Genomic DNA, 15,757 nt, shown 5'->3' with positions numbered 1-15,757 from the left:
GTTTCCCTGGCAACACTTCCCCCAGGTGGGATTGGACAACTCGCTGGGGTAGGCGGGGACCTCCAGGTATCCCACCTGAGGGAAGGCAAAGCCTATGCTGATGGGGCCACTCCAGATCCAGGGCTGCACGCGTCCACGCAAAAGGCGCCCCCCGTTTTAAGTGGGGAGCGGTCATTATCCATAATTCTCACTTTATATGCATGTACCATTCAGCAAGTATACCAAGCATCCCCAAAAAAGCTATCAACAAGCTACAGAAAGCCAAAAGCACCATTTTAAGGATTATACATTTTATTATATATAATTATGATGTCAGTGTGCAATGAGTTTCTAAGATTTATGCACAGGAGATACAGAACAGATTAACAGAACTGATTAAAACATGATTAAAATATGTTGGCAAATTCCCATTGTTGCTGCGTAATTAAGATACGTGGAGACCTTGCCTAGTTCCTCCCATTTTCCTTTTCTCCAGGGTTTTACTGGGATCTCAGTACAGCTTGTTGATCACATCTGTTAGCAGTCACTTCGAAGCAATTCCCCTGGGGTTAGGCTTTCTCAGCACGCTTACTTCTTTCACAATTACTTATTTACTGTGTTGTGCTGGTCTGTTCCCAGTATTCAAATCCATGTCCCCAGGGCATTCCCCAACCTCAGTGGCACATAGATTGATGTACACAAGCTGTGTTTGCTGCAGCTTAAGAGTTGTCGCTATGCCCCTCCTTTATAGTAGCATCCCCATTGAAAATGAAATTATAGCCACACTCTAGGTTCCAGCGCAATTACTGCTTTACATTTCCTTCTTTACATATTTTCTTGTAAGTCCTTTGTCCAGTTAAGCTGAAGTGCTTGGATTTAAGATGATTTCACCTTAAGGAAATCTGCATAAGTCCCAAATAGTGCTGCTGCTGAAATTTGCAAGTAATGGAATTGAGGATTGATGCAGAGGTTCCAGCAGCCCCAAACATATTATTGCAGCTTCGGGCTGACAATTACTTTATCGGGAAGGTTTCCCCTGTGATCACTCATTGCAAATGCTTAACAAAAATTCAAGGTTTTATTAATATTTTCAAAGAATAGGGGGGGAACCCAGATAATAGATTGCCCCTACAGTCTTATTTTCATGAAGCGAGGGGCTAACCTGCAAGAGGTGGGTGCTCCAATTCATGTATGTATGTCTTATATTTATATCTTGCCTTTCCTCCAAGGAGTTTGAGGCAAGGAGTCATCCAGCCTTTTGGTGTGTGTTGTCAGCAGTATGCTGGTGACACACAGCTCTATTTCTCCTTTACATCTGCAGGTGTGGCAGTGGATGTGCTGGACTGGTGCCTTGCTTCAGTAATGGATGAGAGCCAATAAACTGAAGCTCAATCCAGATAAGACTGAGGCACTGGTACTAGGTGGTTCCCTAGGCTGGGTGGGTGGAAGATTGCCTGCTCTTGAGGAGGTTACACTCCCTCTGAGGGAACAGGTACATAGCTTGGGGGTGCTCCTGGATCGCCATTGTCACTTGAGGCCCAAGTGGCCTCAGTGGTGTGGAGTGCCTTCTGCCAGCTTCGGTTGGTGGCCCAGCTATGCCCCTATCTGGACAGGGAAAGCCTAACTTCTATGGCCTACGCTCCAACGACCTCTAGATTGAATGACTGCAATGCGTTATACGCAGGGCTGCCTCTGAAGACGATTCAGAAACTTCAGCTGGTGCAGAATGCAATGGCCAGATTGCTCACCAGAACAAGACGGTTTGAGCGTATAACACCAAACCTGGCATAACTGCGCTGGCTGCTGATCAGTTTCCAATTCGAAGTGCTGGTGTTGACCTATAAAGCCTTACACGGCTCAGGGCCTCAATACCTTAAAGACTGCCTCCTCATACAAACTAACCCAGACCATGCACTTGTCATCTGAGGCCCTTCTCTATGTCTCCACTCCCAGAGAGGTTCAGAAGGTGGCAACAAGGGAATATAATGTAATGTGTTTCTAAAGTTGCCCACCTCCCTGAGATCTTTTGATAAATGGTGGTGGTGGTGGTGTGTGTGTGTGTGTAATAAATAATTTATTTCTCCTACTATTTACCCACCCTTCACCCTAAGGTCCCAAGACAGGTTACAACAATTTAAAATATAACATGCCAAACAGTTTAAAACAAATTACTATCACAAAAGTGAGGTAGGTTCCAAAAATACACATCTCAGGTGTCAGAGAGCAGGTTCTTCCATTCCCCAACATTGTTCTCACAAGAAATGATGCTTTAATTGAAATGCTTAGAAGCGTATAAAGGTTTATAAGTTTCTGAGCATTCTCACAAGCACTATGTCAAATTCTAGAGTTAACCCAGGCATAGGCAAACTCGGCCCTCCAGATGTTTTGGGACTACAATTCCCATCATCCCTGACCACTGGTCCTGTTAGCTAGGGATGGTGGGAGTTGTAGTCCCAAAACATCTGGAGGGCTGAGTTTGCCTATGTCTGAGTTAACCAGTCAATCAGTCAACCTGCCTATTAGTGAGCTAGATTCCCTGAAGTCTCCCCATCCCTTTGCCTATGAAGGGAGAAATGGCATAGGAGAGAAGAGGGGCTCTGTGACCCATTTCAAGCATGAATCCAGATTTAGGAAACATGGGTCTGGGTTGACAAACAAAATGGACCACAGCTTTGGTTGCAAGTGGGGGCATTTCAATTTTGAGCCATCCTCACCCTTTGTACAGCTTGAATATTAAACCCCTCTTGAAAATTGTGGGTTAATAGCCCAGAATACTTGCTTGAGCCTCCATGGATGCTAATTGCTCAAGAATAATTGGGAACACCTGTGTTTAAATGAGATCCCCATCAGAGTTTGAGACAGGTGAAACACACATACACAGCCATGGGGAGAGGAAGGCAGATTCTGTGGAATTGGCAAAAGGAAAAAGAGTGGTAAGTTGGCTGAAGGCTTAATGGGAGCTGAGACATTTGTCTGGGGATCTGGTATGCCATAGTGAATCTTCTGCCTTTTAGGAATGCCTCATCTTATGTACTGCTTATATATTTGTAAATAAAGTCAAGGCAACTTTTATTTTGTTTTATTCCTACAATATTTGTAAATGAAAATTGCAAAAACAGCATTAAGTGTCCTCTCGTGTTTAGACTTACTAGTAACCCAATATTATAAAATCAATTACAATTATTTACAATCATCAGTCTTAAAGGCAGTAAGGCAGGAATGACCAAACTTGGCCCTTCAGCAGTTTTTGGGACTACAATTCCCATTATCCCTGACTGCTGGTCCTGTTAGCTGGGGATGATGGGAATTGTAGTCCCAAAACAGCAGGAGGGCCAGGTTTGGCCATGCCTGCAGTAGGGTCTTCCATTCTACTTTGGGCTTTGAAAGAAATGTTTTAATTTATTTGGAGAGGAAAGAGTAGTGTGCTGTATAGCACATGTAACCATCTCTGGTTTTGTTAATGGAAACCATAACAAATAGCAAGTGGTAGAATTAGCCTGCTCTTCTTAAGTATTTTTTTTCTTTTAACCACCCAGCTGCTACATTCATGGAACACTGGAAGAGAAAACAGATGCGTCTGAACTACAGATGGGATCTGACTGGGTTTGAAGAAGAGGAAGTAAGTTAATTTTGTTATGTGCTATTTCATTGGTTGTTACATCTGCCAAATGGTCTTTCATTTTTAGTTGTTGACCCATTGGAAAGGAAAATCCTGCACATATACTATTTCTAAGTTTGGGAAGGGTGTGGTAGTACGGTAGCATGTCTTGTTACCATGGAAGCATAACGTTAGAACTATAAAATGAGGGTCACGCCTAGTGTTGTGGGCATTAAAACATATATAGCTTGCAAATGACTCCCTTGATACAGGAAACATATTAAGTGAGCACACCCATGAAGGAGAACGGGAGGGGGAGTGTAAGAAAAAATTGTGTGATTTGCTCTGTTTTGAGAATAATTCTCTCCTAAATGCAGGGTGGCAAGTACTTCAGTTGTCTTTTCTGTGTGAGCCTAGATTTTTAAACTATAGCTTGTATTCAGCATATCAAACATTGATTGAAAGGTAAAATAATTCAAGACAGCAAATTATGTAGAAAATATTAGAGAGCACTGACATAATTTAAGAACTGCAAAAAGGAAAATGTTGATTGTTTTGAAAGAGTGTTTTTCTGCTGTTTTCCTTTTGTTATGTTTTAATGTTTAGTTTTTTCAATTTTTCCCCTGAAATGTAAATTTCCCTAGAAATAGTTTGTAAATCAATCCAGTGTTTGTATAATCCATCCCTTACAGTTCCATTTTCAAAAAGTGAATAAATACTGCTTAAAATACTGCTTTAAAAGTTTTATAAGGAAATCAAGTAGCTTTTCGGTGTTAGTTGTGAGCTTCTATTTATAAAATAACTTCTGAGCTTCCAAATTAGAATTGAGTGTGTTACTGGTTTCAATGGCATGTCACGATGAACCCTACGATCTAGGTCATGCTGAAAGGAAACAAACCATAACCCCTAGTTTGGGGATTTGAACCAGGGATTGCTCATTTTACTCCTAACAAACCACTATCTGGAGTCCCAAAACAGCTGGAGGGCCGAGTACTTAGAAGCCTCCCTCTTATTACCTGCCTTATTATTGCAGGAAAATTGGTCATTGTTTTTGCCATTGCCTGTTCAGGCTGAATGCCTGAAGAGGACTTCTGTGGTTTCTGTTTGGATGTCTCAATCACTGCCTCTTGCAGTTAGGAAAGGCTCGTGAACCTAAAGGATTTATCTTTTTCTGACTTGCCACAACTTCCCTCAAATTTATTTTTGGAAGGTTCAGTTGGTGGGTTTTGCTCACACTCAGCGTTAGATTAGAACCGCACCAAATATTTTAACCAAAACCAGGTCATTGAAGTCAGGAGTAGAACGGGTGTGATTAAGGAGAGGCTACTTAATCGGTTACCCTGAGGCTACTCCCTTCTCTCCAACAAACATTCCCATTTTGCAATTTTCCTATCCCTCCACTTTCCTTTTTAAATTTATTTTTGCACTGTGTGTTCTACCTCTCCAGGGTTAGAGTTCATATCTCTCATATTTTAAAACTGGTGAGCAGACAAGGTTCCATTGAACTGTTGTGAGGTTCTTCTACTACCATAAATCACAGCTAGTTTTGGCATAGCATAGTATACAGCAAACCCATAACCTATGAGCATTTAACTTGTGCACATTCAGCTTTATGCACTTGGCAAACAAAAATATATAAATAAAATAAAAAGGTGCAGGTGTCCAGGGCAAAAAGACTTTGGCAATTGTATGCATTGTGTTTGGACTATACGCAATTTCAACTTTAGGCGCGATCCCCAGAACCCCTGTGTAAGTTGAGGGCTTGCTTTACAGTTAAACAAATCTGAGCTGAGTAAACCAACTGAATTTGCATTTGAAGAAAAATGATAGTTCTGAAGCAAATGCATACAGTACTTTGTTTTTCGGTTGTGTATATGTGTGTCATCCTAGGCATCATCTTATAAGAGACATTTCCTCTTTTATGAGAGAGCACAAGGAAAACCTCTTTTAAGATAATGTTTGCCAACTGCAGTGCTTACATTAAAATGTTTAAAATGCTGTACAATTAATCAGAGGCACAATTTTGTCTATCAAACTAAATATTCATTTTAGTGTAATCATTAATTTAGGGCTGGGATAACGGAATTTAGGGTGGGTCATCTGCTTCCTGCAGATGTCTACATGTACACCCAGCAGACACCCAAACGTGACAGGGATTACACTGTCAGCTGATCTTTATCAAGCCTCTACACTCAATGTCAAAGGTGATACATATTGAAATGAATAAATATAAATTACAGACTTAATATTTTTTTACCATTGAGTTGAAAGGTCTTCAGTGACATCAAAGTGTTCTAAGGCCCTGATCCTGTTGTTTGCTTGCAAACATGTCACTGGGCTAACATGAACCCCACATGCATACCTAGGACTGAGACGTAACCTATTGGATAACAATGGGAGGATGTTTTTATGGATACCATAAGACAACTGTTCTTTTATTTTTGGTACCTTGTTGTTAGCTTACATGAAAGTGGAAAGGATTAACTGTATCCTTCTAGTGGCAAATATCTTTCAGGGTTATGTTCAGTGTTCTCTGCAATGGTAACAGCCTGTGACCTGAGATAACTGCTGTTAATAGAATGTATTTTACTTTTCACTTAACACACTCCAGTCCCACTAATTCAGCCCTATGAGCCAAGCTCTTGAGCATGCATTTAAATCCTGCTGAAGACTGAAGAGGTTAAATAGTGTGAGACAAAATCCCCAGGAGCTTCTCGTCCCATTGAAATGAACACTGGCTGGAACTCCAGCGCACAACTGTTCTTTCATGTAGTTGTTGTTTATTCCATTGAGGGTTTAATCACATGTCACCATCCAGACTGTATACCACCATGTTACTTAAACTCATACATCTTGATGCAATAATATGTTTCCTTTCATGCTACCAATTTAACATTAATATAAATGCAAAAGAAGACAGTTTCCCCAAAGATGCAGCCATGTCTCTTCTGATTCCTTCAGCCACATTCACATGAATAAAAACAATTGTATCCAGTGCAGAATTGTGCAACAGTGAAGTAATTTTAATTTTTATGTTTGTTTGTGTTTTTTATGGTTTCCTGAAGGAGGCAGTCAAGGTTTGGATTTATTTTATTTTTATTTATTTTTTTGAAATTTCTCTACCTTTTTGATCTGTTGAGTGGTGAAAGATGCCTTCTGATCTCACCTCATTCTTTTTTCCTAGCATCTGATTTCCTTCCACTGCAATGATTCTTTCTTCCTATACTGTGTATATATATATATATCCCTGTTGGGACTTTTTCATATCCATTCCCATATCCATCTAATGCATTTTTAAGGCACTTTCTGAATCTTTTGGCTATCTCATTCCTTCAACTTCTGATTATTTTCACATATTTTCCCAGTGTGTTTGGCAAATCTGAAATGCATTCTTTTGGCAAGACTGATGAGGTTAACTGATAAGAAATAGCATCTCAGGTGTCCATAAACTGAATGCTTAAACTCACACCACCTTATTGCTGTCCCAGCCCCTTCTTGGGTCATTTATGGTAACATCAGATGAACAGTCTTACAAATGGCCTCTGTGCAATGACTGAAATGAAAGGTTCCAGTTTAAAATGAATTGCAAGGCTGCAAATCAGCACATTATGCAATATAAACCATTTGCTGCTAGAGAAATTGTTGCAGGGTTGTACTTGATTTGCACTGCTGCTGGCCATAACCCTGCCTCTGTCCCATCCCTAACTGTGTGATGCAGCTGCTGTGTCATATGAGAGAGGAGAGGAGCCAAACTTGCAGCAGCAGTGTCACCATCAAGGCAAGGACATCAGCTGAGCCAGCAGCATTGCAGATTATAGTTTAAGGTCTTTAGCTATAATGGCACACCAACAGAGAGCAATGACATGAGCAAGCATTTTAAATTAAATCCTAACATTTTATTTTTCAAATAAGATTAACATTTATTTATTTTTAAAATTAAATTACACTGGAACCTTTATTTGTTTTTGTTCTTGAACATTTGAATGAGTAGAAAATGGGTTTCATGGCTCACTAGCCTATTGACTTATTTGCAGGATCACCCCAGGGCTGAATATGAAGCTAAAGTGTTAGAAAAATCACTAAGGAAAGAATCCAAAAATAAAGAGGTAAGCTAACAATGTAGATTTTTTTTTATTCATAGTTGAGGTTTCCCCATTTACAATGGCATACAGTAACAAACAGCTACTCTCCACCTCCATTACCATTCTTTAACTTCACATATAAAGAAAGACAGATAGAGATGGACACCCAAAAAGATCCCAAAGAGATGGACACCCAAGGACAGGTGAGCAAGAGAGGGTTGCTATACAAACGGGGAGAACTTGTGACCTTCTAGATCAGGAATAAGCAAACTCCGGTCCTCCAGATGTTTGGGACTACAATTCCCATCACCCCTGACTATTGGCCATGTTGGCTGGTGCTGGTGAGAGTTGGGGTCCGACAATGTTTAGATGACCATTGCTGCAGTAAAATAATGTGAGCTCTGTAGGGTTAATTCAGATGTGGGTTCATCACAGGCGTAGTGACCATAGGAATTGTTTTAAGATTCCAATAATTCCTTAGAGCGCGTGCATCCTTATTCTGTGCACGTTCTCACACCTAAATCATGGCGCGTGAATAGAATAGCAGTTTGCATCTCTGCAACAACAACAACAACAACAACAGTTTATTCAAAGCCAGAACAACTACAGAAGCCTGTGAAAATAGCATTAATATATGTGTGCAGAATTGAACGCACTATATTGGTGTTTCCCAAAGTTCTGATAGCTGGGTCTTTTCCCCCGAAATGAAAATAGGAGGTATACTTTTAAAAGATCTACTTTTAGTATGTAAAAGAATAAGAATTGCTTTTTCTTGACGAGCTCACTCCAGGGGACCCTGCCTTAAATCTATTATTAGAAGAAAATTGACTACATGCAGGAATACAGTGGGCAGCCTCCTCCATAGCTAGGTACTTAAGGGCACATAAAAACAGACTGTGACTAGAGCGAAGGATGTATTGTACAGGGACACATGTAAAAAAGCCGTGATTGGCTGCAGCTGTCTGTTGAATATACACTCCATGCCAAATCCAAGCTTACCTCTGTATAATGTGTGAAATGGCCCAAACACACCTGGGTAGATTGCACTGTATAGTTGCCTAGTGGATCTGCATCTGGTTAATCACCATTTTCTCTCCCTCCCTCCCACCCCAGTCCAGTTATTTCCAAGGAAGCCACAAACTTCCCCCTCCCTGACCATTTCTATTTAGTAATTATTATTTTTTGCTTCGTTTCCCATTGACTTTCTTCATTTTCCAGGTTCAAGTCTACATGAGATGCCATTTTCAATAGAATTACATATGTTGGACGGGTGTTGTGAATGGGTTATCATGTGTCTGGACTGTAATACCAGAATTGGCACCTTAATTTGTGGGGGTTTTCAGTTTCGTTAATGCTTGCAAGGCTCAGTTATTTGAGCCACTGCTCCAGAAAAGGAACACTCATCTTGCTGTATGGCTTTGCCCTGATGTCCTGTGAAGATAGACTAGTGAAGCAGCCTCATCAACACTGGAATTGTGCTGCACTGGAAACAACCATTGCCAGACATAAATATTACTTGCTGTAGAACTGGGTGAAGTTGAAGTAGGTTAAGTTCAACTTTGGGGATTATTTGCTTAAACATGAAGGCACTTCTGCTGTGACTGAACCAATTACATTTGTGTCTATGCATGTAATATTTTGATAGTAAGGCTTTATCATGGATTGGTATGAGTATGGCCCATCTGTGAGGCCATTATATATCAGTGCCCTGTGTGTACCATTGCAGATATTTGTCACTTCAGGATCATAACGTAAGCATGTACTTCACATTCTAATTCACCAAGGGTTTAAAACAGTTTAGTTCCATTTATTTCAGCGTGATCCTAGTTTAATACCAGGGGGGCAGAAACCCAAAGTGGTTTATGGAATGATTTACCTAATTTTCAAGTCCTTAATTTTACATTTTAAGTGTTTCCCTTTTCTAACATCTCCAAGCTCCTTTGTAACCAAACTCCTGTACAACAACTACAGTCCTGGTTTTCTAGAAGAAGAATAGACATTTGACACACTTTCACTGATACAGATCTCTAAGTGCCACATGGTATGTAGTGGTCTGTAACAGTGTAGATCTGGCACTAAAAAAAAGTAAAAAAAATTCAACTACTACAGAATTTGTGAGAGCCAGAGAACTCCCTCACCAAATGCTCCTGTGTAAAGTTGTTGTTATTATTTATTAAATTTCTATACCACCCTCCATCTGAGGCCCACAAGGTTTACAATATAAAAACACAAAAATACATACCATAGTACCAAACAAAAACAATACCCCCAGCCCACAGTTTAAAAGGCCATAGATTGTTTAATTAGTCAGAGGCCTGAGATGATAAGGCTGTTTTTGCCTGGCACCTGAAGATATGTAACAAAGGTGCCAGGCGAGCTTCCCTGGGGAGAGCATCTCACAGGCAGGCGCCACCACAGAAAAGGCCCCTTTCTTAGGTTGCCACCCTCCAGTCCTCTCATGGAGGAGGCACACAGTGAAGGGCCTTGGATGAGGATCACAGGGTCTGAGTTGGTTCATATGGGGAGAATAAAAGTTAGCAGGCATGGAATAAGAGGACAGGTGTTATAAATTTATAACCATATGGTTCAACAGCAGAGAGGAGTAAACTGCTCAAGTTTGCAAACAACACCAAACTGCTCAGGCTAGTGGGCCACAAATTGGCAGTTAAATTTCATTGTAAGTATGTATGCAGTGATGCAGATTGGAACAAGAGCAAAAGTATTTTTTATGTACTAATGGGAGATAGACTGGTACGACTAGCCAAGCAAGAAATTTACAGTTTATGATGAATATCTCAATGAAAACTTTTATTCAGTATGCAACATTGGTGGTGGTGGTGAGGGGGTATTAAATTGTAGTTAACGTGGATGTGGGGGCAGGAACTGCCAATGTTCTAAATGTACATCTATGGTGTGGACATGATTGAAATACTGTATTCCATTCCAGTCACCCTATCTCAAAAATGAACTAAAAAAGCGAAGATCTTGCAGGTAGATCCTTCTTGGTTTCTCCACAATCTCCTTTGGGTTCCACCATTCTGAAAAAGTTCATTCTACCTGCAAACTCACTACTCATTCCTGACTCCAGGTCATTGGCTAGTTAAATGGCTCTAGTCATCCCACTACAAAATATTGTGGGATTTTGCTGATAACTTTCATTATGAAGGAGATCAGACTCCTGTCTGACACATATTGTGACACCTTAAAATAATACAGATCCATTTTTATCATTTGCATTGTTGTTTTTGTTGTTGTTGTTTTACTAGATAACACTGGTCATTTTCCTGTGGTTTTATTTTGTACTTTCTTCCTTATAGTAATTTACTTCATTTCAGAAGACATAGCATTGGCCCATAACAAGTAAAGGCAGCTTCTATTTGTTTTTAAGCTGTAGCGTGTCCATATTTTGCTGAGGGTATTGATTTATTGCCTATATGAGTCAATGCTTTGTAACAACCATATTGCATGACCCTTTTCTGTTTCCTTCAAATGCCATCAGAAGGGCCCGCAATTGCCAGAAGAGGCAGCCAACAAATGGCGACAAAGAGTTAAGAGAGTCATGGCTGGGGTGAAATTGGTACATTTCATTCAAATTTGTGGAAACTTTCTGAACTATGAATAACTATAGAAAACACAAATTGATTTGTTTTCCAAACTTTGTCTGTTCATTGTCTAATATACACATATACGTATTTCCCCCCCCCCTCCCCCTGCCCCCTTCTTCAGCACTCTTGTTGGGACTGGTTTTCCTCTTTGTTTGGAATGGCACTGCATGGTTAATCCTTACGTATTGACTGGTGTGGCACTTCTGCACGTGCCAGATGCTTGGCAGAGTTGCCTGCGGCTGTTTGTTTTTCCTCAGACAGCATGCGTGTGACATGCATGTGACATTAAATGCTTGTTGTTCTTGAAGTGGCCTTCTGTAATTATATATGACATCGCAATATTAACATATCATTCCCTGTTTTCAGGCTTTAAAAATCAAATAATCTCCATGACACAGTGTGTTGAAATACAACGGTGATCACTCAGCAGACCATGAAAATAAACAAGATACAATCAGATATTAATGTTACTATATCTGAACCCAAAGATGTTGCCCAAACCTTTAAAGGCCCTGTAACATCAGGAGAAGGTGCTGCCACTCTGCTTCCCATTCTGTTTCTCCACCGTTTCTTTTTGTCACCTTTCCTCCTTGCCAAATGTAGGGGGCAACAACTAGACTCCTAGGTGAAAAGGCCCAGGACAGAAACTCTTCTATATAGCAGCATCTGGCTTGTGGAATGCCTTCCCTAGGAGGGCCACAAGGTTGTCCCTATCTTTGCCTAGCTTAAAAAAACTATTTTGTTCCACCTGGCTCTGGATGGGTTTTCAATCCCACATTGTTAATTGGTTTTGTTAATTGGTGTTTTTTTAAAAATCTGTGTTGTTTATAGTTGTTGTATATTGCCTTGGGGGCAGAAAAGGCAATTCATAAACACTTTTAATAAATAAAATAAACAAAAGGATGGAAGAAGGGAGCCAGTGGATGGATAGGTTGGGAGATGCAGTGGTTTCATTCTGCCCTTCTGCTATGGGGCTTTTAAAGGAACTACATCATATCTTAGTTGAGACTGAGCATCTGTAAACTAATGCAGGCAAGACTGGTTTGACAAGTATCAAGGCACCATGGCACTGAGATTCCACATCACTGACCATGTTATTGACCATATTTTTCTTGGCAAACACACATCCACACACACATCATGTTTCATGTTGGCCCAGTTCATGCTGTCTTGCCCTTGAGATCATCTGCAGTATATCTGTATATTGTTCCATATGCTTGCCTCAGTAACAGTTTCTTAAATTTTACCATATTCAGGAAAGTAGCTCCTGTTCCTCTGACTTGGAACAGAAAAGACAAGCCAAATGAGCACACTCCTCGTTTGCATTCTTTAATCAACTTATTTAGTATCACTTTCATCTTTTCCCACAAACAATGGATTTTCAAGAGTGATGGAACTTTCACAAAGTACCTAAAATGCTTGTTCTGAAGGGGCGGGGGGATTTTCATAGTGGCCAATATAAAATAGACTAAAATAGAGATAGAGATAAATGTGCTTTGACAATCCCTAAAAATCTGTGTTTTTGTAAAAAATAAAATAAAATTGCTTGGCCTCATAACACTGATAAACAAACTAGCTCAATTTGAAATAAATATTGTGATATACTGACCCCTTTATATAGTTGTAGTTAACTGAATTGACTCCACACTGTTCTGATGTTTGCCTCCTAAAATGTTTACTTCCATTCCTGTGTCTTTGCACTACTATCAAGTTATGCATTTGATTGCTTTCCTACACATCAAAGTTTGGATGACCGGCACAAATTAAAAAGAAAATGCTTTCGCCGCTACAGTATATGTGGCTATATTACATTGCAGGGTCATTTTGTTTTCTTTCATGCCATAGACTGAAAAAGAAAAACTGACGTGGAAAGATCGTTTTCCAGCATACTTCACAAATTTTGTGAGCATCATTTTCATGGTAAGTATTACCTAGTAAATGTTTATGGTTAAGTGTAATGCAAGATTTTTCAAAGGGTGAGCAAAGCTTCTGTAACATTGGAGGACCAAGCTTCTCGCTGACTTCTCTCAAGTCGATTTTTTGGGGTCCACTTTCATTAATCAGTTTTTTTTTCAGTTCATATACTGTGATTTTATAGTTGATAGTCATGACTACTGTATCATCCCCATTATGAGAGCATAAGAAGAGTTCTGCAGGAAAGACCTCTGTGGTCCAGCATTCTGTACTTGCAATGGCCAGCCATATGCTACCTGAACTGCACTATTTTTTACAAATAAACATTTGAAGGGGATTGAAACAAATGCCACACACGCACACATAGACTAAAGCCTTTCAGCTAATTATTGGTCACATTCAGTGGAGTTGTATATGCTTGCTGTTCTTTCTATTCCACAGTTTATCATGTAGTGTAACTGTGGACATGCTTCTCAGCCATGATTTAGTTATTTCCTTGGCAGTTCAGAATTCCTCTGTAGCTTACATGGCCTTTAGGTTCACTGTTGATTGAATTACACCACCTTCTGAGAAAAGTGATACAGTAGCATTCAGAAATGGCCTCAATAATCTCAGTTAGGAGCAGCAATTTTCTTTAAAACCATGGACTGGTTCACTACCTGCACCACTGACAAAGCATGGCCCACAACTAGGGTTGCAGCAAGGCAGTGCTTCTATATACGCACACCTATGTGAGCTGGTTCCTTTACATGCGAGCTGAATATTGCTACTGCAATTTTTGCAGTGGTGGCAACTTGAAAAAATGCTACTGCATAGACACACAAAGGACAAATATGATGCATGAATTGGGCCCTAGAACAGAACTATTCCTCTAGTACGTTTCACTGTTAAACATTTCCTTTCAATCCAGATCTGGGCACCCTTTTAACAATTACTGACATCTAGACATTTTTACTGACATCTGCATATTCTTAAGACATACTACTTTTGTCTTTCCAGATTGGACTGACATTTGCCATTGTTTTTGGAGTCATAATATACAGAATCTCTACTGCAGCAGCTTTAGCTATCAGCTCCACTCCCGGTGGCCGGTCTAATGTTAGAGTAACTGTCACAGCAACTGCAGTGATTATTAATTTGGTGGTGATAATAATCTTGGATGAAGTATATGGCTGCATAGCCAGATGGCTGACCCAGATTGGTAGGTATAAATCTTAAAAGTTATTTTGACTTAAAGCTACAGTTTCTTTAAATGACCTGTCTTAAAAGAGCACAATTATTTCACTTTGGCCACACAGCCAAGAACAAAGCATGTCTAGCCAATGATATATATAAAATAATCACTTGGTATTATTACATGAACTTCTTTCAGCAACTAACATTGGTTTGATTATAAAATGGGGGAAATGGACTTAGATTAATCAAGAGCCTCTTCACTTGCTATGGAGAACCAAACCATTTTCAGAAGCTGAGTAACATAATTCATCTTCATTTACAGTCATTGCTTTCTTCATAGGGACAATAAATCAAGAATTGGAAAAATGAGGTGTCCAGCTATTGCTGAGCATGAACTTCTTAGGGTTTCATCAAACACAGAATTTTCCCTGAGTTACATTTCTTGTGATCAGACCAGGCTGATGTTTCCAATGAATGTAGTCCATACCTAGGCATGACAATGCATGCAGCTCCAGACATGGAGAGGGTTGCTGGAAGCTGGAAGTTTTCTAGTTCCACCATCACCATACAGAAAGGACCACTGGGTTGTACCCTTTCTTGTTTAAAAAACAACAACAGCTAAACAGATCAAGAGAAGTCTTCCAAAATCTTAAATCTTAACAGGCTCTAAAATTTAGGTATTTGAATGCTTTTTTCAAGCACTCTTACATTAATCTTCTTTACACAGAGGTTCCAAAAACAGACAAGAGTTTTGAAGAACGTCTTATCTTCAAGGCCTTCCTTTTGAAATTTGTCAATGCCTACACGCCTATTTTCTATGTGGCTTTCTTCAAGGGCCGGTGAGTTATACAAGCAGTGAATTCAATACCTTTTTCAAGGACCAGTAAGTTGCATAAGGTGAATTAAATGTTTAACTTTAAGTGTTGCAACTACTCCTTCAAGCTGACTCTGAGACCTTATACAAGAACCAGTGAGTAGCAGGATAAATTAATTAAATATTTAATAGTTACCTAGGCTGACTCTGAACATTTGTTGAGATAAAGTCAGGGCCCAGGCATGGGAGTGGAAAGGTTACTGGGGCCCAGAGATCCAGGGGAGCCTGCTAGTAATATGCACAAAAATGCATATATTAGCATAATATGTGTGTAGAATTGCATATAGTACTGAAAATAACAGAAAAAATGCATTGTTTTCAAGCAAATTTTACAGTCAAACCTCATTTTGTGGACGGGATCTGTTCCAGAGGCCCATCTGCAAGTCAAAAATGATGCACGCTGAAGCGCAATGATTTAGCGCTTCTGTGCACGCGCGATTTAGCACTTATCTGCGAGCGGCGAACCCGGAAGTAACCCGTTCCAGTACTTCCGGATTTGCTGTTCGCCGAAGCGGACGCAAGCAGAGGC

The 15,757-nt window shown here is 40.0% G+C and overlaps 1 protein-coding gene across 6 annotated transcripts in view; it reads left to right on the top strand.

Moving 5' to 3' along the window:
- ANO1 (anoctamin 1) overlaps nt 1-15,757 on the top strand; it is a 144,754-nt gene that overhangs the window by 109,009 nt on the left and 19,988 nt on the right. For 4 of the 6 annotated variants that reach the window (XM_081834481.1, XM_081834482.1, XM_081834479.1 and 1 more), the window contains 6 exons: nt 3,516-3,598; nt 7,612-7,683; nt 11,159-11,236; nt 13,110-13,184; nt 14,178-14,379; nt 15,082-15,193. In XM_081834481.1, the coding sequence (XP_081690607.1) occupies nt 3,516-3,598; nt 7,612-7,683; nt 11,159-11,236; nt 13,110-13,184; nt 14,178-14,379; nt 15,082-15,193 (622 nt within the window). The remainder of the gene's footprint in view (nt 1-3,515; nt 3,599-7,611; nt 7,684-11,158; nt 11,237-13,109; nt 13,185-14,177; nt 14,380-15,081; nt 15,194-15,757) is intronic. The other 2 variants (XM_081834484.1, XM_081834483.1) reach the window with 1 other exon arrangement.

Source organism: Podarcis erhardii (genome assembly GCF_964252035.2).
Source record: "Podarcis erhardii genome assembly, chromosome: 1".
Lineage (NCBI taxonomy): Eukaryota > Metazoa > Chordata > Lepidosauria > Squamata > Lacertidae > Podarcis > Podarcis erhardii.
The sequence above is the reverse complement of the archived record's forward strand: the minus strand, read 5'-3'. Positions and strand labels throughout refer to the sequence as shown.